The following is a 26,858-nucleotide window of genomic DNA, read 5'->3' as shown; positions in this document are numbered from 1 at the left end:
GAGCATATGCCAAAAGTTGGCCGGCACATGGTGGCATTTGGGACAGTTAGATGTAGTGTTGGCAAAAAGCTGACAGTGTTTGTTGGGGGTGAAGTAGTTTATATGCTGAATGTTAAATGGAATAAATTTGAATAATGCATTAGGGGATACTTTCTGGAGCATGTCTCCATTTGTTTTCTAAGTGGAAGAAGGGACCTCCCGGGAGTGCTCAAGTATTGCTTTATAAAACCATGTAATCAGCCATTGCCTGTGGCCTGTAGTATACAGCGTTTGTATGATGACATGCCTAACGATATGTTAAGGGCATGTATCATTCTTTCGTAAGAGAAAAATTGTCCGTTCTGCAAGCAACGGGTGGCGACTAAAGTTGGGAAGTCTAAAGGGGTGCCCTGTTCGCATGAGTCTCCTACTGTGCGGATATCAGTTTCACCCATAGTAGAAGCTCACAAGGTCCATGTGTTCCTCTCCTTGTAATGGTATGACAGGTGAGTATGACGTGTATGCCGGATACAATGTCATAGAGGTACCACTGCTGTGCGGACCAGAAGCTGGAGGTCCTTCTTTGGTTTGGTACTCGGGGCAAGATTTTGTATCGCTTATCCTCCCGGAGTCGAGGTGCTTCAAGGCCTATCCCCCCTAAATGGAGTCACACCAGCGAGTAAGCCGGCTATTGGCAGTGTGCTGCAAAGTAATATCCAGTTTGGGGCAGCAATTCCACCCTTTGCAATTGCAATTGAGGGCCCAATTTATATTTTGGCAGATGAAGTAATCTCTGTTGGCATGACAGAGGGCTTGATGTCTGCCAGACTGAGACTTCTCCACCCCCCCAAATTTCAAAAAGCCCGCAAAGCTGGTGGTAATTTCTAAAGCATTGGCATGAACCACCATCAGAGTGGTTCCTCTCAATGCCTTTACAATTTGGTGCAGGTCTCCGTAAACATGATGGAGGCCCGCTCAAAAAAGTTTTTTTTTTTTTTTCAAAAAGAAGATCCTGAAGCAGAAATGCTCCTCTCACCATGAGAGTCCTCTCGCATAGCAATGGGACCATTTTGCAGTTTTCACCAAGGTTTTCCTGGTGGTGATGGCCAGTGAAAACTGACCTCTAATTCCACCCATGTAAAATATATGGGCAGAATTAGGTGTCTGCCTTTGGTACCCCTTACTCTGCAGTACCATCAGGGGGGTTTAATCATGGCAGAGACAGAGTAGTACTCTGCTATGATTAAACCTAAGATCCACATGCTTTTTAATTTGATGGGTGGACCACTATCTTAGCGATATGTATACTCCATTGCTGTTGGGACGGAGTGTACATGCTGCCCAGATATAAATTGGGCCCTAAGTCAGGCTTCTTCTAGGCGTACTATTTGCCCATATCAATTCCACAAAGAGGGAATCAAGCTGTCGAAAATACAATAGGGGTATGGATGAAACAGATTTACGAAATTATATAAAAGGAGGGGGCAAGATAATCATTTTGGCTATAGCAATTCGTCACTGGGCAGCCAGGTGTAAAGCTTTCCAAAAAGCGACTTGCGATCACAGTTCTCTGATAGTTTTGCCTAAGCTGCCCTCGAGTAGGTCAGTTTATTTGTTGTACATGTTAATACCTAAGTATTAAAAGATGTCTGGCGCTCACATAAGGGTTCGGTCCCTTAATAGGATTGTACGCTGTGGCAGGGCATGTCAGGGATAGATTTGTCATAATTGACCCACAATCCTGAAACATCATAAAAGTCTGAGAAGAAATAGCACAAAGTGGCACCACCCGCATTTGTTACAGGAACGTCTTTTGGTCCAGAATGTAGAAACCATGGTCTTTGTGTGAAACAAGGAAGGGCCAGTGGAGTAACATAAACCTCCCATCCCCTGTGGAGCATTGGGGGGGGGTGCTGAGCTCCAGGGGCCTTCCTTAACAAAATGGGAAGTGGAGGGCCAGGGAGGTGTCCTTCACTCCCATGTACTTTGCAGGGGGACCCCCTCAAGTTTCAGTACTTCAATGGGACAGGCAGCAAGTGGTGGCTGTACACTGCTTGTTACTGCACGTTTTTGCTACAGCCGGCACTCTGATTAGGTTGACCTTAAACGTGCGACCTCCTGTATACTTTAGTATACTTCTGTTCTGGGCTTCAAGCCATTTAATTTGTTTGTTTTAGTGTCCTTCAAAATTCCTTGATTGCTAGTGGTCAGTCCTGCTTCTTGGTCCCTCCTTTTTCTCTTGGGGACCAGGGACCAAGTTATGTATGATTACGCTTTGGTTCATTATCTGTTCTTTGGGGGACTATTTTTTTCCCGTTTTCGTACTTGTTTTACTGTTTGCCTGTTTTCAGCTTACATTCCTGAGGCTGCTTGCATTTTGAAATAGCATTCCTTCTTCCAACCTCCTTATATGTCGCTGCATGCCCCTCCCAATCCCCCTTGTGCCTTCTGCTCCCGTCCTGTCCATCACCCCTTCCGCCACTTTACTTGTTTTATTTTATGGTCCATTGATGCTAAATAACAGAGGAAGGCATGACTCCTCGTACTTCTTCTGTGTCTAGTTTCGGTTCCCTCTGGCAACATTTTACGTCACCGCTGGGGGAGTTCCGGGTCACGTCTCCAGTAACTGCACGTGGTATGGCGTCTGTAAAAAAAAATAATTAAAAAAAAAATAAGCATTTGCACTGCAATGGGTTTTGCATTTATTCTAGTTAGAGCTATTAGCATTGTAAATTCCTAACCGGACTTTTCTTGCCACATAAATTGAAAATTAAAAGTAAAACAGTTTCACATAAGCGAGCCGATTCACAGCGCCACAGCCACCATCAGCATCAGCGTGAAGAGACACACAAAAGGAAAAAGAAACTCGCTTGCAGTCAAACTTATAGGCAAAAGTGCAATTAGCCATGTAACAGGGGTGATGGCCAAGGCGGTAACAAAACCTCCCCAAGGAGGGACAAACGCAAGCCATTTAACAATGATAACAAATGATTTTTGAATGGCAAGTCCACAAACGAGTGGTAGTGATTGGCGTGATGTGGGTGTTATTAAAAGCACAGCTGCATACCAACTTGCAGAAAAGTAGCGCTTGCATGCTGCTATGCTTGACCTAAAAGCTACAGTCCCCATCACCCCTCTTCCCCTTCTCTCCTACAGGGCTAAGAGGAGGACTATGTCGCTGCTCGCCTTAGCTGTGAGTGATGCTCTCCTCAGCCTGGACAGAGACCAGGAGAACAAGACATAGAGGAGGAGCAGCCTGGTGGCGAGGGACCTGCTGCACGGTCGGCAGCAGGGGAACAGACTGGGCGGGGGGTTAAGGGACCTCTCATGCCGTCTGCAAGGTAGCCACTCTTGCTGGTCACTGCTGGGGCGGTATTCTGGGGTAGGGTTGAGGATACAGATGGGGACGTTGATAGGAGGGGGCGGAGAGGGAGCTACATCTCTGCTAGAGTGGTGCATTAAAACCACAATGGTGTGCAGAGTGCATGTGTGCAGTATCTGCAGTCGGGCTTCTCTGTGTCCATGCCTCTGTCGCGGTTTGTGGGTCACAGAGGATCGAAATCATAGTCATGAGGAGTGCTCGTATGCTTTCTCTGCAGCACACTCTGCTCATGCTGTTCAATGCATGATCACGAGAGGAGAGCCTCTGCACTGGCTGCACTCTGCCTGCGGCCCTGCTGACTAGGGGATGCTGTGAACTTGGGTTTGAAGGGTTCAAGTACACTTGATTTAGGGTCCCAGGGTTCGAGGAGGTGGATGGTGCAGCTTGCTTGCCATTCTTTCACCAATGCAGCTGAGGGTCCTGTGGGTGAGATGTGAACGCCCCAACCCTGAGAACTAGTATTTGTTTTTTCTGTGCTCGGCCCCCTTTAATCCAAGCAGTTTGTGAGCTTCGAAAGGCAGATATGTTTTCCTTAGGTTGAACTGGATCGAGATGTGTGTTCTTCTCTATCTTTGCCCTCCCCCCCCCCCCCACTGCCTTCCACATTTATCTGTTGGCGGGGCACTGGGAGTCTGAATCCGAGCTGTGTAAATGGCCAGTCTTCGAAAAGAAAGATTCTTGTTGTGAACTCTGATATAAGGGGTTAAACATTTCAAACAGTTTGTGACTTTCAGATAATCAATCAATCAATCAATTAGGAATTTGTAAAGCGCACTACTCACCCGTAAGGGTCTCAAGTTGCTGAGGAGGGGGGGAGGAGAGGACAGGGCCTGCTACTGCTTGAACAACCAGGTCTTGAGAAGTTTCCTGAAGGTAAGGTGGTCTTTGGTCTGGCGCAGGTGGGTGGGAAGAGTGTTCCACGTTTTGGCAGCGAGGTGCGAGAATGACCTACTGCCGGTTGTAGTTCTGTGGACGTGTGGGGTGGTTGCAAGGGCGAGGTCGGCGGAGCGGAGATGCCGGGTCGGGTGTAGAAGGAGAGCCATCTGTTGAGGTATTCTGGTCCAGTGTTGTGCAGTGTTTTGTGAGCGTGGGTGAGGAGTTTGAAGGTAATTCTCTTGTTGACTGGGAGCCAGTGCAGGTTTCTCAGGTGGTATGTGATGTGGAAGTGGCGGGTGATGTCCAGGATGAGGCGTACGAAGGCGTTCTAAATGCGTTGCAGCCTCTTCTGGAGTTTGACTGTGGTTCCTGCGTAGAGGGCATTGCTGTAGTCCAGTTTGCTGCTTACGAGGGCTTGGGTGACTGTTCTTCTGGTTTCGGTGAGTATCCATTTGTAGATCTTTCGGAGCATGCAGAGGGAGGAGGAGATGGCCTTGACTTTCTGGGTCATGGATAATGAGGAGTCCAAGATGAATCCAAGGTTCGTGCATAGTCGGTGGGAGTTGGAGCAGCTCCAAGAGTGGCAGGCCACCAGGAGTCATCCCATGCGGAGGGAGTGGAGCCGAAGATGAGGACTTCTGTCTTGTCGGAATTGAGTTTGAGGCAGCTGCTCTTCATCCATTAGGCGATGGCCTTCTTTACTTCGTGGAGGTAGGTCTTGGCGGAGTCCTTGGTGAAGGAGAGGGTCAGCTGGATGTCGTCGGCATATGAGATGATGTTGAGGTTGTGGGATCGGGCGATGTTAGCGAGCAGGGCCATGTAGACGTTGAAGAGGGTCGTGCTGAGGGACGAACCCTGGGGTACACCGCAGATGATTTTGGTGGCCTCCGAGCGGAATGGGGGGAGACGGACTGTCTAGGTGCTCCCGGTAAGATAGGAGGTAACCCAGTCCAGGGCTCTGTTGCGGATTCCTGCATTGCTGAGGCGTAAGCATAGGGTGTGATGGCAGACGGTGTCGAACGCGACGAGAGGTCCAGGAGGATGAGGGCCGAGGTTTCGCCGTTGTCCAGTATGGTTCTGATGTCATCGGTGGCAGCGATGAGGGCGGTTTCAGTACTGTGGTTGCTGCGGAATCCAGATTGGGAAGTGTTCAGGGTGCAGGTCTCCTCCAGATAAGTGTTTGATCCAAGTTTGACTTGATCACAATTTATTGTGATCTTCTGATTTCTTTAGTGTCTCTTGTCATGAATACAGCTCATTGGACAAATCTCTTCACATTTCTTTGGCATGCCGTGGCACCTATATTATTGGGCCAAAGCAGAGGCCAAAGACTGAATGATAATGGCGCTCGTACTACCCTCTTCTCATGCACCTAAGCAGGTTTGATGCACCGTTTTCTGCTGGAGGTTTTGGGAAGGTTTACACTAATGTGGAGGACTTGTGTCTTCATTGTTAGCAGCCTGGCTCCTTATACATTCACCTGCCCTCAATTGGACTATTTATTGGTGCTGAAGCCCCTACCTCATTTTTGAGGACACCTAGTAAGGAAAATAAGCCAGTTAGTAAAAGGGCATCGATGTTGAATATTCCTCAAAGCAATCCGAAATGTAGCTGGCGTTGTGCACTGTACAACAGCTAAACTGTGGCTGTGTTCCAGATGTTTGCAACATGCACACCATTAAACTGGTCTGCTGTCATTGAAGGTGGTGAAAAGTTTAACCCTTGGCACAAAAATAGGTATAAGTCTCAAAGAGAGAGCACCTCTTACAACAAAATTCTGGAAATATAGAAGCCATTCAGTGGCAACTGCTCCATGACTCTGTTCTAAAACCAGGATTTTCTTTATGCAAGCTTAATGCCATTAATCCTGATTATGCATTTTACCTATTTTGCAAGAGTTGTTTTTCACCTAAACAAATTACCCATCCCTCTCTATGTTCCTTTCTATCTATTCTGTGCAGGTCTCACCCCTATCTATTCACCATGACACATAATTCCAATCCACACCACATACATCCACTACACTCCAAACCAAAACATGTAGGTAAAAGACACTGGCCCTCATTATGACATTGGCGGTAAATGCTGCTTACTGCCACACTGACGGCTGCCAACATACCGCCGCGGTGGCAAATCGAATATCCGTTCGCCACATTATGACACACACACACACCAATCCAACAGAATACAGCCACATACACAAATCCACCAGCCAAAGGTCAGTGGTAAACTGTCTGTACCAACACCCATACCGTTACGCCAACAGAACAACGGCCACCACATTATGACCCACGAATCACCACAGCGGACATTCAATGGCGGTAAACCATTTGTGGTACATACCACCGCGCTCAGAATGGACACCCACATACAAAACAACACCACATTGGCCAATACTAAAAACACACACCTGACACTCATACACACACCACACCCACAGCACTATAAAACACACACCCACATTACCTACAACCCTTTACGAATACAAATTCTTGCCACCAGACTGACACCAAGACCACTGCGACAATTAGACACACACACCACATACACCCATACATCCGTCACGCACCCTACATCACACACCACACCACTTTACTCAACACACTCTCACCAACACACACCACACAACACCCCTGTCCCCACAAAGGCTCCCCCGTTTTACTGATGAGGAGTTAAGGGTCATGGTGAAAGAAATTGTCAGGGTAGAGCTACAACTGTTTGGAGAACAGGTACAGCAGATATCCATTGCAAGGAAGATGGAGCTTTGGAGGAGAATTGTGGACAGGGTGAACGTCGTGGGATAGCATCCAAGAACAAGGGATGACATCAGGAAGAGGTGTAACGACCTACGGGGGGAGGTACTTTCCATAGCAGCAAGACACCAGCTCGCCATACAGAGGACTGGCAGTGAACCCCCACCTCCTCCACCACAGCTCACAGCATGGGAGGAGCAAGTCTTGGCATTACTTTATCCTGAGGGACTCACTGAAGTAGCCGGAGGACTGGACATTGGTAAGTCAACATTTACCACTTATCTCCCCCATACCTGCATGCCATGCCATCGCATCCCCTCACCCTCACTCCCATCACTCCACTACATCCTACATACTGCACCTACACATATGATTAGCAGCAATGTCAAGCCCTGCATGTCATACCAATGCATGGCAGCCTTCCCAGCCCTGCATGGACACCCATCACCAAAGCATGCACAGCATAGGGAAACTAACAATCGCACAATACATCACCATACACAATCAAAGGTGGCAGGGCAATACCAACGATAAGGGGAACCCAGGGATGTACAATTTGTCATACACATGAAGCATAATACATGACTTACATCCCCAGCCAATGTCAGTGGAGAGGAGGTGCCACGACTATCCAGTCCCCCAACAGAAGATGCCCCAGTGATGACAGTAACTCTCGACTTCAGGATCTGAATGATATACCTGGCCCTTCAGGGACCCCGGGGCAGCCGGTCACGCAAGCCCACTCACAGACCACCACAGAGCCTCCCCCTTCAGTATCCAACACCACAGCACCCACCCAGCGTACCCAGACCTCTGTCCACAGGACACATCAATCAGCAGTGTGCCCATCTGTACAGGGACCCCAGGCCACACCTTGTCCACAAGACAATCAGGGACCTGGGGTCAGTGGCAGTGGGCACACCGTTCAGGGGACAGAGGCACAGGCTACCAGGGACACTGGGAGGACTGCTGTGCGCCAGGGGGAGGACAGGACAAGGGAAGAGACTCTCCAGGAGGCACTCTCCGAGATCCTGGGAGCCTACCAACATTCCCAGGTCATGATGGGCCTGATCCTAGACAATGTGCAGGAGAACAGGTGGCTACAGGAGGGACAGTATCCGGGGATCAGGGAGGACTTGCAGGCCATTAGCACCACCCTGATCTCCATAGCAGGGGCGCTGGCAGACATGGCCAACATCATGATGGAGGAAACAGCACACCAGCGGGTCCCTACTGTGTAAGTGCACGGCCCTCCTTAGACAAAAGGTGACCTAAATAGGTTACCTTTGGTCTACAATATTGCAATTTCTTTTGTGACACTTCATGATGGTGTGAAGCAAGAAAAGAAAGTAAGGACAAAGTGCACTTTTCACATTGCTCCGGGGTATCAGCTGCCAACAAAATATCATCAACATATTGTATGAGAGCCACACCTTCAGGTAAAACAAAAGAATCAAGGTGTCCAAAGTCATAGTACAAGGACTAATTGCTCCCTCAACTTCCTCATAAAAGGCGGCTGGATTTTTCCGCGGGTCAGGTAATGCTGTTTTAAGTGCCATTACATCTGCCCTACTCCAAGGAGTATACACCCAATTATAAATAAAATAACCCTTACTATCAACAGAAGTTTTATCATCACTTGTACCCAATCCTTTAGGAGGAACATACAAAGGCGCGGCCTCCCGCATTGGTTTTGCGTGAACTATCATAATCTTATCTGTTTCAAAGATGGAAGCTTGCGCCCCTTCGGTCTGAGATGCTCGTGCAACTGCGTCCGCAGCCCTTTTCTCTTCTTGCAAACGGACTGCCACAATACGTAATTTCATTAAAAGCCTGATTGCATCAGCCACCTGGGAGAAAACAAAAAGACCATCACGCATTTGCTTATGATCAGCTGCTACATCATCGGGCTCTAACTCATCAGAATATTTCCGATATAGTTCAATAACTTCTGAGCCAAAAGCCTCAGTAAAATATAGCTGCTCCTTTTCCGTCCACCCTTTCATGTTGTCTAAAAGTTCAGAAGCAGAAACAACGCTACGAATTGTTTTACGAGCAATAGATCTAAGCTCAGACGCACGGTCAGCAGGCAGCATAGAGCGACTGTCCCGCATCTTCTGTTGCTCCGAACTAGAGACTTTAGGTAACTCATGAGGGGTAGAAGGGACGACATACGGAGGTGGAGGGCGATCTAGTAACAATAAATCATCATGTGGTTTATTAAGGATAGGAGAGAGAGGTTGCCTAACAGTGTATTGGCCAGTTACCTGTAGCTTACGTTCTTTCTCTTCTAGCTCCTTTAAGTCATTTATTTCTTTCTTTCTCATTTCCAATGCTTTCACATATACATTTTTCCGCTGCTCTTTCTCAAGCAAGGCTTGCTCACGCTTCACTCGTCCACGCGCTTCCTTCTCCCACATTCGTACACAGTCAAACATATCTTGCCTAGACTTCCGCTTACACATACATTGTTCCACATACTCAATCTTTTGCAAATCAAATGACCCATGCATAGGCCAACGTAACTCAGGATCCGCGCAGGTGTATTTATTCCATAATGTGCTGTACATTATAGAAGAAAGACCATGTTTAACATACATATCTCTATTTGGCGTCCCCTCTGGGGGTGCCGGTTGCGATTCTTCCAGTCTCAAATTGGTACCATTACAAAAGCAACACATCCTACGAAGTGCGCTAAAAACAGGCATGCCAAAAATAGTGCAGAATATGCAATATTATAATCAAAGTAGCACTTAAGGTGCCATTCAAATCAAAATTAAATTGGAGAAAATTCTCCTCATTACCTGCCTATGTAAATTGCAATTTATATATCAAATCCAAAGAATACAAATTGACTAGTCACCCAAATCACGAGAGCCACAGTAAGTAGTGCTAAACTACATTACCAAACACAGGCATCAAAACCCACAGCAAGTGCCGTAAAACGGCTCTTACCAATCACAGGGTGTCCAGGTTCCAACTGCCAAGTTCTAAAATCGACCAAATGGTCACTGCATGACGAATGAACAAAAAGGATCTCAGTCAAGGACCGCCGCCACCTGGATGGTCAAGTCAGAAGGAAGGGAAAAACGCTGTGGTTGCCAAGACTCGGGTCTCCTCAGGCATTGATCGTCCGCAGCGAGATCCCAATCCTTCGTCGCGACCAATCCGTTGGGCATCCGAGTCGCCGATGAGTCCCTGTTCGGGCGCCAATTTGTTGAAGTAAGCCTCAGAAAGGCCTACTAGTGCAAGGGGTTCACCTTTCTCTGCACAAAGTCCTCAGACCATGTAGGAAGAAGTTGGCACAGAAACTGGAATAAAAGACAAAAGTTTATTAACCTCATGAGGTGGTACTACAGTTCAGACAGCACCCTTGGGTAATGTCTGAAGTAGCACACTGAACTGAGAGAGCATGGTCCTTTTATACCCACACAGGGGCTAAAAGGAGATGGTACAATTATGGAAACAAGACTTGTATACATGTAAGGTCATGTGGAAAATGCACAGTCGACAGGTAGGAGGAGCTAACAGTTTCCAAGGACTAACAGCTGCAGAACTTACTGAGCATGTGCGAAAGTAAGAGATGCTAAATATAACTTGTCACTAGGCGGATTTCAAGAGCAGTTAACAGAAAGGTAGGACAGAGCACATGGTGAGCACATGGCAGCATGTAGCAGAGAAAATGGCAGCCATGAATACAAAATGGATTCCGCAAAATGTTCACAATAGTTACTAAATACAAGATGTCTTCTGCTAATGATTAATCTAATCACTGCTAAATTACAACACTACCACTAGCCAATCCATTGCCCAGCCCTCAACTTCTGCTACAGCTAGTGGGCAGGAGGCCCCGCCACAGGACCCACAGGCCACCAGCACCCCTACCCCTGCAGAAGGTGAACCACCCCACAAATGATCCCTGCGACCCAGACAGAAGCTGTCGTAGTTTGGACTCTTGCGCTGAGCAATACTGCTGGTCTCAGGATGACAGTACTTTCGTTTGTAGGTGACTAAGTTTCTTCCTACAACTAGTTGTAACTGTTGTCCAAACCTTACCGGCTTACTAGCAGTACTTCACCAGAAACACAATAGTAAAAAGGTGATTTGTAGCAGTCGCTTACGCATGGACTCAGAATAAGATCTCTCAGGGTTGTCGTGGTTAAACGGAAATTACCCTTTTTTCACAGATTATTATGTCTCATACAAACAAAGGCAATAACACAGATGCAGTGAAGTTATAATAGTTTTTATTTAACATAACTGCAATTTGTGATAAGTTGCATGAACTGCAATGATTAGGATAATGAATATACCAAGCAACAGTATTGTGAAGAGGAGAGTCATTGTTATAAAGACCCCCACCATTATGCAATATATGAAAGAAATATATGTATAGGTAAAAAATGGAATAAGCCCTAACACCCTAAGGAGAGTAGGTCTAACCTCCTACCTAAAAAAGGAGAGCTGGGTTCGTTAAACCTAATCTGCCAAAGCCGTGTCCATGAGAGGAGCCCCCAACCCTCGTTACCTTGGAATGAGGTCTCTATCTCAGACTCCGCAGGGACACGAAGACTGGGTCAGTGTCGAGATGACTGCGGCATCGGTATCAGCGATGGTGGCGATGCCCTCTAGTCGGAATCCCTCTGATTATCTGTCTAAAAGTGTGTTGTATTTATACAGATCTACAAGGTCCCCTGACATAAGTGTTATTCATAACAATAGATAACAGGCATGCTTGGGACGGCAATTAATATCAACAATCCCTCGAAAGTATAGAGAGGGAAAATCCCTAAGTGTGAATGCCTACTGTATGTTTGTCTTTCGTGCTTGATCTTGACGCCTTGGCGCAGTGACACTGATAATAGAACCCACAACAAGTGGCCTAACTATAAACAAGGCTGCCATTTTAAAGGAAATAAATAATTAAATGGACTAAGACAGAGCAAGCTAAGTAGGTTAAAAGTCACTGGGTGACGGGGGCACGAGTTTACAAGCCTATGGCTAAGCTAACTCCTGTTATCCCGTTAAAACAAACCAGGATTCACTACAAAGCCAGAGACACTTGCAAAGACTCCTGCCAGGAAATGAGTCTCTCCTGATTGTCCCCCTTGTGTCCCACTCAGTCACCTTGTCCACTTTGAACTGCTGTTGCTTCCCTTCCAATGGCCCCATGGACACTGCACCTGTGCTACCAACAGACTGGAACAATACCCTGGAGTTTCCTCCATCATCACCCCATTCCATTGCACTTTACCCTCTATTTCTTAGCTCTACAATAAACACCCTTGAACACAACTCGAGTACTAGTATTGTATGTGTTGAAAATGTGTATTTATTGAAACAGTCACATCCATTGGAAATGAACTGTACACTGTAAGAGCATAGAGATAATGACCTGTAGCTGGCTGTAGTCAGCACATCAGTACACAGTTGTTATATCACCAACATTTGTAAAATGACAAACCATAGGTGACAGTAAGTAGAGGTAAAAGGAAGTTAATGCCATCATGCTACAGCCACACAGAATACACCAGTAGTCATAGGAATGGTCAGTTGCACTGTCTCACCTGTGTGTCGTTGGATTACTGACGGATAACTGATGTTCTGTTGTCCTCATCCTCAGCCTCTTTATCCTCACTGTCACCAGGGTCTACTGCTGCCTCAGGGGCATCTCCTGTCTCCTCCTTCTGCAGAATGGGTACATGGCGTCCGAGGGCAAGGTTGTGCAACATGCAGCATGCCACTGCTATCTGGCAGACCTTCCCGGGTGAGTAGCACAGGGATCCACCTGTCAGATGGAGGCACCAGAACCTGGCGTTCAGGAGCCCAAAGTCCGTCTGGTTCGCCCAGGTGCCTCAATATAACGTTCCTCTGCGCCTGTTCTGACATTCCTCACAGGGATTAGCAGCCACAATAGGTTTGAGTAGCCAGAGTCACCTGCAAGTATTGAGGTACAACATTTAGCCACACACAATCCTATGGGGTTAACACCAGAGGCATACTCTAACATACAGTGGATGGGGACCAAGGCTCATCTATCAGCCATACCCTGTGCTGCCTCTGTAGTTGGGCCATAACATTGGGGATGCTGCTATTCCTCAGAAAAAAGGCATCATGCACAGATCCAGGATACTTAGCGTTGACGTGGGAGATGTACTGGTCCACCAGGCACACCATCTGCACATTCAGTGAGTGGAAACTCTTATGATCCTTAACACCTGTTCATTCTGCGGGGGGGACAAACGCTATATGTGTCCCGTCAATCACCCCAATAATAATGGGGAAATGTTCCATAGCGTAGAATCCGGCCTTCACAGTGGCCAAATCTTCTACCTGGGGGAAAGCAATGTATCTGCACTTGTGTTTTACCAGGGCAGACAACACTCTTGCCAGCACGATTGAGAACATTGGCTGTGACTTTCCTGCTGCCAAGCCCACTGTCACTTGGAAAGAACCTGTTGCCAGGAAATGGAGCACTGATAGCACTTGCACAATAGGGGGGATCCCAGTTGGATAAAGGATAGATGAGATCAGGTCAGGCTCCAATTGGACACACAGCTCTGTGATTGTGGCCCTGTCCAGTCTGTAGGTGAGGATAATGTGCATGTCCTCCAGTGTAGCTAAGTCCACCAGGGTTCTGTACACGGGGGTATGTCTCCACCTCCTATTCATCAGCAGCGGTAGGTATCTAAGGGACACAAGAGTGAGTAGGCTGTCACAATTGAAACACCAAAACCACAACTGCAGTCCACTTGGTGCACTTATGTATTGGGACAGTGTTAATGGCAAAGTATGTGCCAATCTAACCTGTGACGCAGTAATTGTCGACATGACTGCTCCCCCCCCCCTTGAAATGGTAACCGCCTGTCCTGTATGTAGGGACAGGTGGAAGTGAGGTAATTCCGCCAACGGTGGGTGTCGTGGCGGAAGGCGGCCCTGACCGCTGTGCAATTCCTCATTGGATAATATGGGGCTCTATAGAGTACAGTGGCCAATGGGGATCTATGCCTGCGGTGACGGTGTACACCGCCGCAGACGTGACCACCATTTTCTATCTGATTCCTCACTTGTTTCCTGACCTTCAACAGGAGAACACCCACACTGCGTTTGCTGCTGTGACCTGTGCCTGGAACCTACCATGGCCAGTGTGACCAGGGAAAGGGCCCCAGCCTTCACTTTGGAGGAGTTGGAGCGACTGGTGGATGGGGTCCTACCCTAGTACAGACAGCTGTATGAGCCTCCAGACCAACAGGTGAGTCCACTTTGGGCATGATGCATGTGGGAAGGATGCATGGAGATGTGTGTGCAAGCATCGTGTAAGGGGGATGGGGGGAATGTCCTGTGGCAGTGTACATGGTGTGCGCTGGACTATGTGTGTGCCAATGGTGTTGGAAACGGGTATGGTGGGCCATTTGTGTGACAGGCTGGACTGTTTGTTTAATGGTGTCCTCCCATCTGTATCGCCTCTGCAGGTCAGTGCCCATCAAAAGAAGGGAATGTGGCGTGCCATCGCTAAAGACGTGATGACCCTAGGGGTCTTGGCAGGCAGAGCACTCACTGGCGGAAACGGTGGGAGGACCTGAGACGCTGGGCACGGAAGACCGCGGAGGCCAAGCTGGGGATGGCCTCCTAATGAGGAAGGGGTGCCCGTCAGACCCTGACCCCCCTGATGGCCCGCATACTGGCTGTGGCCTACCCTGAGCTGGATGGGCACTTGAGGGAATCACAGCAGCCACAAGGGGGTGAGTACAGTGCGTATCATTACATATTTTGGCTGGTCGGGTGGTATGTGGGTGGTGGATGTGTGTTACTGGGTGCCCCTAAGGCCAGGCCAGACATTGCAGCGTGGGTCATCTCAAGGGTAATGGGTGTATGGCAAATACAGGTAAACTATCTTGTTAGCAGTAGCGGCCCGTCCTTTAGGGCAGAGGGGCCACGCCCTGCCCACCTTTTGCCCCTCATGAAGAGTCTCTGTCAGGCTGAACAAAGGTCAGCCTAACAGACACTCTCCATGTTCAGCTCAGGCAGCCAGGAGCAGACATTTGCACACACTCCTGGCTGCCTGAGCTGAACTTTGCTGGGCTGAGGAAGTCACAGCTCCTATGGGCGTGACCTCCTCGGCTCAGCAAAGGTGCCTCAAGGCCCTTGCCTGGGTGACGAGGAAAGTGTCACCAATTGACACTCTCCCTGGGCGCTTCAGTTTAAGCCCTGAAGTGCCCAGGGCGATTGTCAATCAGTGACACTTCGTCACAGAGTGGCGTGGGGTCAGCAGTCTCACTGACCCCATCCCACTCTGTGACGAGGCTGGGACTGCTGCCTTCCCTCATTGGCTGACCTAAGGTCAGAAATGAGGGAAGGCAGCAGTCCCAACCCTCCTGGGACCTGGAGGCTGAAGGTTAGTGTGTGTGTGTGTATGTGTGTTATGTTTTAAATTGAATGTTTGGTGCACATGTGCATGTTTGAGTGTTATGAGTGTTGTTAATGGATGTGCGTGAGTGGGTGCGTGTGTGTGTGTGAAAGAATGAGTGTGTGTGTCCCACCCACCCTCCTCCCTCCTAAAGCTGCCGGTCGCCACTGCTTGTTAGCAGTCCATTTCAGGCAGGGCATCGTGGGTAACAGGAGTGCTGCAGTTGGCGGTGTGTGGCCCTCATCTTGCCTTAGTAACTAGCCATATGACTGGCAGTTCAATGCATAGTGCTTAAGACTGTTCCCTTTTTGTGACGGTAATGTGTATGCCAATAGTGGTGTTGGTGCAGTCATTGACTCAGTGTATCCTTTATCTCTCTGTCTTTCTTGTTTTGTCATCCTGTCCTTGTGTGCATTAGCATCATCTAGCGGAGGAGCAGGGGCACCGGTGACAGAGGGAGCTGCATCCCACAGGACCCAGGAGGCAGAGTCTACCGATGCCGAGGGAACCAGTGGGACGGAGGGCGAGGGGAGCACCACGACGGAGACTGGAGGGGACAATACAGACTCAGATACCTCCTCCAATAGGAGCTCCCTGGTGGTGGCGGACACCTCTGTGACCACCTCAGCTGCAGGTACAGCCGCCACCCGCCGTACCAGCACCACCATCCTAACAGCCCCTCAGCGAGTTGCCTGTGCCCGTTTACCCAGGAGGGTGGGCATCTCCTTCGCCCCAGGCATCTCAGGCCCTGCCCCAGTCAGCCCTGCTGCCCTGAGAGAGAAGGCTATTGACCTCCTGAGATCCATCTCTGTAGGCCAGTCAACCATTGTGAATGCCATCCAGGGGCTGGCCTCCCAGATGCATTCCTGGAGGGCATTCACAGTGGATTGGCAGCCCAACAGATCGATTCAGGCTCTGGCCTCCTCTCTGATGGCAGCCATTGTCCCTGTTTTTACTGTCCCCCCTCCAACTACCCTTCCCAGTCCCATTCTCTTCAACCCCAACCCATCCCAGGCACACATATAGACGAGCATGCACACAAGGCAACACACAAGAGTGGCACTGGCAAACACAAGCACCACACTTCATCACACAAGCACTCACGCAAACACCATACAGGTGCAGACACGACAACATCCACTGCCTCCACCATCTCCCCCTCCTCCTCCTCTTCCTCCACCTCCCTCCCAGTCACATCTACACTCTCACCTGAATGCACTACATCAACATCCACCAACAGCATCACCACACCAAGAAGCACACACACCTCACTAGCAGACACCTCCACAACAGCCATGCACGCGTCCTCCCTGTCCTTCCCTACCCTGTCTGTCTACCCCCAAAGGACACAAACGCAAGCACTCACACACCCAACAGCCATCCACCTCACAACAGCATACAGCCCATGCACCTGCACCCAAATCCAACAGACATACACCTCCTACAACCACTCTCTCTACCTCCACTCCCATAACTCCTCTCTCCTCCCGCTCCACCATCTCTAAAAAGCTTTTCCTTGCCCAACTTGACCTCTTCCCTCCCCCTCCTGACTTGCCTGTATGAGCAGGGTACCAAAGACCCAGCCCAGCACCTCAGCCAAACAGTCCATGGGGACAGTGGTGGCACCACCTACTCGTTGTGGTAAGGATACCACACCTCCATCGAAGAAGGGGAAGAAGCCTGCACCTCCATCTAAGAAGGGGAAGGAGCCTGCACCTCCAGGCAAGTAGGGGAAGGAGCCATCCACCCATGTAATGGAGGAGACGAAGCCCTCTACTCCAGCGGAGGCTGTCAGTGTGACACCTCCACCACCACCAGCTGTCATGGGGCCCACACCGCCAGTTGATGAAGTGCAACCATCAACAACTGCAGAGGCTCCCCAACACACTGCAGCCGTCACCGCCAGCGGACGCTATGTAGGCCACCCTCCATGGGCTGCTGTACAAGGGGCCCCCTCCAGAACCAGTGGGGAAGTCACCCACCTGAGAGACTGTGGCCTTGCACTCCCCAGGACAGACCAATGGGCATTGACCGCTATCCAGAACCAGTGGGTAAGACACCCACCTGAGAGACTATGGCCTTGCACTCCCCAGGACAGAGCAATGGGCATGGAGCCCGATCCAGAACCAGTGGGCAAGTCACCCACCTGAGAGACTGTGGCCTTGCACTCCCCAGGACAGAGCAATGTGCATGGAGCCCCCTCCAGAACCAGTGGGCTTGTTCCCGCATCCGGCTGAAGAGCCCTCCTCCCTCCCTCCCTCCCCATGAGGTGCCTACCCATTTGCAAACTGATGCCCCTGCAGAGTACTATCCGGATGAAGTCAGGATTCGAGTTGGGCCTTAGACTGTGCCCTGTGGCCATGTGGGCCCTTTGAACATTGGACTGGGCAGTGTCCCTTTGTGTACATGTGTACAAATCTGTTTCATTGACAAATTGATTACGTTTTTTAGATGTTGATTTGATTACAATCACTTTCGGCCAGTCCTTGCATTATTCTGCTGTGTATCGGGGACAAATAGTTGTTCGTGTGCAGCTGGTTGTGTTTATGGTGTGTATATCTGAATGGTGTGTGTTGTGCATGTGTGTGTCACTCTCGTTTCCCTCCCTCCCTTGTGTGCTAGGCGGCTGTACTCTGCGTCGTCGTCTTCGTAGCTGTTGGCGTTCCAGGTGGAGCATAACATAGAAGATCATCGGGAAGACTTGCAGTTCGGGTTCCAAGATGGCATTGTTCTTCCCTGTGTCTCCGATGGTAAGTCCTTTCTCTTCTGTGATGTGTTTCCGCCAGGCTTTTGATGGCGTTGGTACGACCCCGGAAAAGGTGGCGGTGTGCTGTGTCATAATGTGGCAGTCAGTACTTTGTCTTCCCCCTGGCTGTTGCCGGCTACCGCCATGGTGAGTGGTGTTTCCGCCCTAGCGGTTGGTGTGGTACATTGGCTGTCTATGGGAGTTCTCACCGCCATGGTCATAAAACTTTATCACTCACTGCCAGGGTCATAATGAGGGCAATTGTCATTTACAATGCCAATAGCTCTATCCCTCGCAAGTGCAAGACCTATTGCATTGCAAATGCTTGTTTTCGTTTTTTTGATGGAAAGCGTGGGCATGCGGCCTAAGAATTTGTTTCCTCTGCTGCCAATCACGTACTTGGTGGTCCAATCTCAATCCCCTGACTGGTGAATTATTTAATGCAACTGCACTCAATTGTATCTTACCATGGGCCAGATGTAGCAAAGGTTTTTACCCATTCTGTGTCTATGGGAAAAAGTGTTCGTACATATGGCCCCATGTCACTACTCAGTGTCTTGGGCCAATACCTACTAAAGTCCTGAAGATGATTTTACATTAGTACGGGATGAAAATGACGCTGACAATCAGTAAGGACCCACTTAAACTCTGTTAATTGTGAATACGCTGGGTGATACAGAAGATTATGGGGGGCATTCCGACCCTGGCGGTCATAGACCGCCAGGGCCGGGGACTGCGGATGCACCGCCAACAGGCTGGCGGTGCATCCAGGCCAATTCTGACCGCGGCTGTAAAGCCGCGGTCAGAAAAGGGAAACCAGCGGTTTCCCGCCGGTTTTCCCCTGGCCTGAGGAATCCTCCATGGCGGCGCTGCAGGCAGCGCCGCCATGGGGATTCCGACCCCCTTCCCGCCATCCTGGTTCTGGCGGTTTTGACCGCCAGAACCTTGCTGGCGGGAACGGGTGTCGTGGGGCCCCTGGGGGCCCCTGCAGAGCCCATGCCAATGGCATGGGCACTGCAGGGGCCCCCTAACAGGGCCCCACAAAGATTTTCAGTGTCTGCATAGCAGACACTGAAAATTGCGACGGGTGCAACTGCACCCGTCGCACCCTTTCCACTCCGCCGGCTCCATTCGGAGCCGGCATCCTCGTGGAAGGGGGTTTCCCACTGGGCGGGCGGGCGGCCTTCTGGCGGTCGCCCGCCGGCCCAGCGGGAAACTCAGAATGACCGCTGCGGTCTTTTGACCGCGGTACGGTCTTCTGGTGGTTCCCGCCAGGCTGGCGGCATCCGCCGCCGGCAGGGGTCAGAATGACCCCCTATGTCATTTATACACTTGTATTACTATTGCTTGAGAACCGAGCGCTTCTTGCATCTTACTGATCACTAATATTTATTTTTGATTTGGATTTGTTTCCTATCATTTATGATCACAATGTTATTTAACATAGTTTTAATAAAGGACTTCTTTGCTGTGTATTGCTTTTATTGTGGGAATTTAGGGAGACATAAAAAAGAATCTGCAGGAAATTTCCAAACATTAAAAAGTCTGTTTATATTTGAACATTATCATACATTGCACATGAATTAAAAACTCTTTGGGGAAATAAGTAACCTGTGTTTTCTGTAGAAACATCTATGCCACAGATTTGGACAGTCTCTTCCTATGTGGTTTATTTGTAGTCAAAATCTGTTGATATGAGAGTGTGTAGTAATGAACCCAGGTCACAAGCTCATATAAACAGTTGAATCCTCTGAGTACTCTATGATGATGAATTGAAACCAAGCCTTGGCTGAAAATGATCGCTGGACTTTCATGTCAAGGATCCTGTCAAAGAGAGGTCTGACTTGGAGACCTGAGTGACAGGGACAGGCTGGATCACAATTCTTACACGCAGAAGGGACTTGTGGCGTGAGCCCCATTGTTCGCTTGGTTGAATCTGTACTCAGGTATAGACAACAGTTCACCTGCAACCCAGCAATCCTGCAGTCAGACAGTGGAGCAGCATATCCATAAATATTTTTTCTTTGATGTAGGGAGGAAAGTTAGGAGAGACTGCAATGAGATTTTGTATATCCTCAGCCCCCTACTACCCACCATTGAAGAGTCTAGCAGTTGTAATAATGTTACATTCTATAGACCCCATGTCTTTCTTCCTCCATCCTAACCAGGTATGTATTTCTTCCTTCCTTCCTTGTTCAGCCCCTACCATACTGGTGGATGTAAAGGAGACCGATCCAGTGATGCAGGAGGAGATCTTTGGCCCCATCCTGCCGTTCCTGACCATTGAGGGCCCAGATGAGGCCATCGCCTTCATCAACCAGCACGAGAGACCACTGGCAACATTTGTCTTCTCGCCTGACAGCAAGGTATATTGCACATGAAACATCTGCTAACATGCAGAGAGTGTTTAATATAGAGGAAAACATGAGCTGCCATGCATAGGCTACTGGAGCACAGTAAATGTATCATACATTAGGAATACCACAAAAATCATCCCTTCCTGCACCTCTTTGTTATGACATACCTTTCAATGTGTTATTGTTTTTTCATGGCTTGGTGATTTATGCTTATTTTGTACTCCCTTACTCTTTTGCTGCTTTGTTACTCACCAGTGCAAACTGTAGTGATGTGTGTTTTCTGCTGCTTTCTAGGCTTGAGGTGAGGTGCCTAATCCAATTGCAGAGGGAATCAAAGGAGGTATTTTGCTTTCATAAAGATTTTGTGAATGCAAAGTACCTATTTGCAACGCAAGTACTCACCAGTGCTTTATAATTCACAACTCCCATTGTAAATTACAATGCATACATTGTAAAAACTTAAAGGGTCCAATAAAACCCTCTCACCCATGGTGACTTGCCTAGTAGTACACAAATCCATTGTGACTTCCTCTTTTTGGTTACCAACTTTCAAAGGCAAGCAGTAACCATTTGTTAAGTTATTTTATGTTGTGTTATACTGATGTGTATAGCACACTAATCTCCCAAGACAGTATCTAGGCCCTGTAATTGTGTAGTCCCCAAAGTGCTCCTGCAAATAACTAGGGGGGTCATTCTGACCCTGGCGGTCGGTGATAAAGCGGCGGCCAACCCGCCAACAGGCCGGCGGTCAAAAAAATGCAATTCTGACCCTGGCGGGAACCGCCAACACAGGCCGCCGCATTAACACTCCGACCGCCACGGCGGAACAAACAAACAGCGCAGCGGTCACCGCCAACAGCCAGGCGGCAGACAATGTACCGCCCACCCTATCACGACCCACCAATCCGCCACCTTTTCCGGGGCGGGAGCACCGCCGATAAAAACACGGCGGAAACAGACATTTCCAATGGAAAACGCTCACCTCGAGACACTCCACGCGGAATCCGGACAGCATGGAACCCGAATTGAACATCATACCTGCTCTCGTCTACCTGCTCATCTACCACGAGTACGAACTCCGGCGCAGACGTCAACGGTGAGTACTGCACCTACGACACACGGGAGGGGGGAGGAAGAAAGGTTACGGGCATACACATATGCGACCCCCCCACCCCCCCAATATGTACACACCAATGCAGAGCAGGAAGTCACAGTGACACCACACAAAGACCCTTTAAAAATACAATGACACAACCAAATTTGGAATAAATTTTCATTTACAAAAAAAGCACCTGGAAATAATTGAGCAACCGTGAAAAATATTTACAAAAACCAAAAAGATATACACATCAGTGTATCACTGAAGTAACAAGTCCTGCACATCCTACGAATCTAACATGTACGTGGGCCAAGGTTCTGCGAAACAAGGGCAAAGCCCACACACGAGACCTGAGTCCTTTGGAGAGAACACTGCAGGGGCATCCGATGTCAAAACTACAGGCACCTCAGGGGGAAGGGAAGGGGGGCCCACCACAGCCACATGAGTCCACGACGCCAGATCCACGAGGAGCCACCATGCCCACTGTACCATCCTGGGGAGTGCAAAGCCACAGTCTCTCAAGTCTCTGCAGTGGGTGGGTTGCCCACTGTACCATCCTGGGGAGTGCAAAGCCACAGTCTCTCAAGTCTCTGCAGTGGGTGGGTTGCCCACTGGACCATCCTGGGGAGTGCAAAGCCACAGTCTCTCAAGTCTCTACAGTGGGTGGGTTGCCCACTATACCATCCTGGGGAGTGCAAAGCCACAGTCTCTCAAGTCTCTGCAGTGGGTGGGTTGCCCACTGGACCATCCTGGGGAGTGCAAAGCCACAGTCTCTCAATGTCTCTACAGTGGGTGGGTTGCCCACTGTACCATCCTGGGGAGTGCAAAGCCACAGTCTCTCAGGTGGATTACAGAGTCCACTGGTCAAGGAGGAGGCATGGTGGGCACAGTGAACCATAAACAGTGCCTGAGACGGCGGGACCCAGCGGAGCGGTGCTTGACAGGAAGGGCCCAGCGGAGCGGTGCTTGAGACGGCGGGGCCCAGCGGAGCGGTGCTTGACAGGAAGGGCCCAGCGGAGCGGTGCTTGAGACGGCGGGGCCCAGCGGAGCGGTGCTTGACAGGAAGGGCCCAGCGGAGCGGTGCTTGAGACGGCGGGGCCCAGCGGAGCGGTGCTTGACAGGAAGGGCCCAGCGGAGCGGTGCTTGAGACGGCGGGGCCCAGCGGAGCGGTGCTTGCCAGGAAGGGCCCAGCGGAGCGGTGCTTGAGACGGCGGGGCCCAGAGGAGCGGTGCTTGACAGGAAGGGCCCAGCGGAGCGGTGTTTGAGACGGCGGGGCCCAGCGGAGCGGTGCTTGACAGGAAGGGCCCAGCGGAGCAGTGCTTGAGACGGCGGGGCCCAGCGGAGCGGTGCTTGACAGGAAGGGCCCAGCGGAGCGGTGCTTGAGACGGCGGGGCCCAGCGGAGCGGTGCTTGACAGGAAGGGCCCAGCGGAGCGGTGCTTGAGACGGCGGGGCCCTGTTCAGCGGTACCTGTCTTCACGGCGGGGCCCTCTTCAGCGGTGCTCTTCTGCACGGCGGGGCCCTCTTCAGCGGTACCTGTCTTCACGGCGGGGCCCTCTTCAGCGGTGCTCTTCTGCATGGCGGGGCCCTCTTCAGCGGTGCTCTTCTGCACGGCGGGGTCCTCTTCAGCGGTGCTCTTCTGCACGGCGGGGCCCTGTTCAGCGGTGCTCTTCTGCACGGCGGGGCCCTCTTCAGCGGTACCTGTCTTCACGGCGGGCCCTCTTCAGCGGTGCTCTTCTGCACGGCGGGGCCCTCTTCAGCGGTACCTGTCTTCACGGCGGGGCCCTCTTCAGCGGTGCTCTTCTGCACGGCGGGGCCCTCTTCAGCGGTGCTCTTCTGCACGGCGGGGCCCTGTTCAGCGGTACCTGTCTTCACGGCGGGGCCCTGTTCAGCGGTACCTGTCTTCACGGCGGGGCCCTCTTCAGCGGTGCTCTTCTGCACGGCGGGGCCCTGTTCAGCGGTACCTGTCTTCACGGCGGGGCCCTGTTCAGCGGTGCTCTTCTGCACGGCGGGGCCCTCTTCAGCGGTGCTCTTCTGCACGGCGGGGCCCTCTTCAGCGGTGCTCTTCTGCACGGCGGGGCCCTCTTCAACGGTGCTCTTCTGCACGGCGGGGCCCTCTTCAGCGGTGCTCTTCAGCACGGCGGGGCCCTGTTCAGCGGTACCTGTCTTCACGGCGGGGCCCTGTTCAGCGGTACCTGTCTTCACGGCGGGGCCCTGTTCAGCGGTGCTCTTGCAGTATGTCAAGGGAGTCATACCTGGCCTGGACACCCTGCTCAGTCGCCCTCCGACCGTGCTGTGTCAGGCCCCTTCGGGGAGTGAGTCCTGGGCCCTTTGGTGTCGTCCCTTGCAGCCGGGATGGGGCTTGTGGGGCCCTCCTGCTCCGCGCTCCTGGTGGTTGTCCTCTCCGCCCTGCTGTCCTTCCGCTCCTTAGATGGGGCTTTCGGGCCCTTGCCTCCCCTGGCTGCTGTGGCCGGTGAAGTGGCCGGAGTCACCTCCTTGGGGGCAGCCGTCTCTGTCCGCTCACGGCGGCCCTTCAATTTCCGGGTCCTCTTGCCTGGGGGGGGGCTGGCTGTCCCCTTGCTGCTCACCGAAGTGTTACTGCCGCCAAAGGGTGGACTCCACATGCCATGCACCACTTGCACTGTAGTAGTTGGGCTGGTGGTGGCTGAGGTGCCCTTGGGACTTTTCCCAGTTGGAGGGGGTGGGTCGGGGGAGGGAAAGAGGTCAAAAGTGGAGAGGTAATTTTTCTTGGGACCAAGGTAAGGGGTAGGAGTAGTGGTGAGAGAAGTGGAGGAAGAGGATGTGGTTGTATGAGAGCCAGGTGTGCTGTCCTTGGGTGCAGGTGACTGGGACGTAGGCTGTGGTGAGGTGGTTGGCTGTTGTTTGGGTGTCTGCCTGCGTTTATGTGTCTTGGAAGAGGGGGTGACAGACACAGTGGGAGAGGACACAGGGGACGTGTAAATGCCAGTGGGGGTGGTGACTGCAGGTGTGCGGACTGTAGTGGAGGGTTTGCTGGTGGTGGAAGAACTGGCTGATGTTGGGGTGCATGCAGGTGTGAGTGTAGACGTCACAGGGAGGGAGGAGGGAGACGAGGAGGACGGGGACACAGAGGTGGTAGTGACTGTTGATATGTCTGCATCTGTGTGTTGCTTGGGTGAATGCTTGTGTTTTCTGTGGTGCTTATGTTTGGATGAGCTGGCCTTGGGTGTTGAGGTGTGTGCAGGCTGGTCTGATGGTGCGGATGGGATAGGTTGAGGTACAGGAGACAGAGAAAGGGTGGAGGCAGATAGAAGAGGGAGACTGGAGACAGGGACAATGGCTGCCGTCAGTGCTGAGGCCAGAGCAGTGAACGCTCGTTGATGGGCAGCCTGACCCGAATGAATGCCCTCCAGGTAGGCATTGCTCCGATGCACCTCCCTTTCCACCCCCTGGATGGCATTCAGAAGGGTAGTCTGCCCAACAATGAGCGTCCTCACCAGGTCAATGAGCTCCGCACTGAGGGCAGCAGGGGTAACAGAGGCAGGGGCTGAGGTGCCTGGGGCGAAGGAGACGCGCGCCTTCCTGGCCGAGCGGCCACGGAGCGAAGACTGAGGGGCTGCTGGGAGGGCGGTGCTGGTGCGCTGGGTGGCGGCTGTACCTGTTGTTGCGGGGGGCACAGATGGCACAGAACGGGCACCCCCGTTGTGGTGCTCCCCTCGCCCTCCTGATCACTGGTGCCCTCGGTGTCTGTGTCAGTGCCCACCGGGGCCTGGTGACCTGCAGCTCCCTCCTGCTCCGACGCCAAATCTCCTCCGCCTGATGATGCTAAAACACAAGAAGACAAAGATTTAGGGTGGGGGGAGAAATTAAACAAAGTTGAGTGCATGCCTTAGCAATACCCTTTGCGGAGAGGACAGACACAGGTGCCTCGTGCACTAAGTCCCGAACTTGGGGTACACTACTCAGTACTTCTGACTAGGCAAACAGGTCTAGGGACAACACACGCGCACATGGGTGATGCGGGAGCATGGGTAGCTGCACTTGGCACCCTACAGAGGTGGGGGGCGGGGGCACAGGGCCATGCCTAAGGGAGCGGACTACACTACAGAGAGCGCCCGGGCCTAATGTCACCCACAGCCCTCCTCCCCCACCCAGACGCCTCCAATGCGCATACAGATAGGAGAATGTGCGGATACTCACCCCCTTGTGTCTGCTGTGCTGTCCTCAAGCGCCCATCCAAATTAGGGTAGGCCACCGCCAGGATCCGGGACATCAGGGGGGTCATGGTGCGACTGGCACCCCTCCTAGGTCGGGAGGCCATCCCCAGCAGTGTTTCTGCGGTCTTCCTCGTTCCGCGGCGGATGTCCTCCCACCTCTTGCGGCAGTGGGTGCCCTGTCTGTTGTGGACCCCCAAGTTCCGGACTTCCTCGGCGATGGCACGCCAAATATCGATTTTCTGGTGGGCGCTCACCTGTTTGACATGTACAGGGTGGGAAAGAGAAACCGTCACATATCTGCATGTTTGGAGTACATGCCCCCCCCTCCCCAACCTTGTCATGGTTCCCATTCTCTCATCTGTCGTGCGTTGCACTCCCCATTCCCTCCACACCCCACCAACTTACATCCCCCCCCCTCCACACAGGCATAACCCATTCAATGTGCACTGAGTGTACTCACCTGTTGGTCTGGAGGACCGTAGAGTTGCGCATACTGGGGGAGGACCCCGTCCACGAGCTTCTCCAACTCTTCTGAATTGAAGGCGGGGGCCCTTTCACCAGTAGCAGCAGCCATTGTCACTTCCAGACCGAGTTCACAGCAGCACTTGCAGTATAGGTCCTCTCCTGTGGATGATCAGGTCTCGAATGATTGAGCTGATAGAAAATGGCGGTCACACCCGCGGCGGTGCGTACCGCGGCGGTGCGTCCCGGGACCGCCGGCGCACATCGTCATTGGCTCCTGAAACCCATAGGCTTCAATGTTAACCAATGCGTCTTCGCACAGCGGTCTTCGACCGCCTACCGCCACGGTGTGCCCCGCCAGCGCAGTGACCTCACATCCCATTGTCCCACTTCACAGGTCAGGCATCGGCCATTTCAAGGGCCCACATGGCTTAATTTCTAATGCGTCACACAGGCCTAGGCCTTGCAATGGCACACATACAAACATATCAAACCATAAATTTACCTGTACTGTGCAAGCTGTGTTGTACGTACCTGTGAGTGGATTGACTCTGTACTCCATATTCTCCTTCCTAGGCACCGTCCGCTGGGACTAGCGATGAG

The 26,858-nt window shown here is 51.3% G+C and overlaps 1 protein-coding gene across 1 annotated transcript in view; it reads left to right on the top strand.

The window, feature by feature from the left end:
- Positions 1–26,858, top strand: part of LOC138293661 (aldehyde dehydrogenase family 3 member B1-like) — a 346,834-nt gene that overhangs the window by 262,707 nt on the left and 57,269 nt on the right. The window contains exon 8 of the mRNA XM_069232958.1: positions 20,343–20,509. Within this exon, the coding sequence (XP_069089059.1) occupies positions 20,343–20,509 (167 nt within the window). The remainder of the gene's footprint in view (positions 1–20,342; positions 20,510–26,858) is intronic.

The sequence above is a fragment of the Pleurodeles waltl genome, chromosome 4_2, assembly GCF_031143425.1.
Source record: "Pleurodeles waltl isolate 20211129_DDA chromosome 4_2, aPleWal1.hap1.20221129, whole genome shotgun sequence".
Lineage (NCBI taxonomy): Eukaryota > Metazoa > Chordata > Amphibia > Caudata > Salamandridae > Pleurodeles > Pleurodeles waltl.
This window is presented reverse-complemented; position numbering and strand designations above follow the sequence as displayed.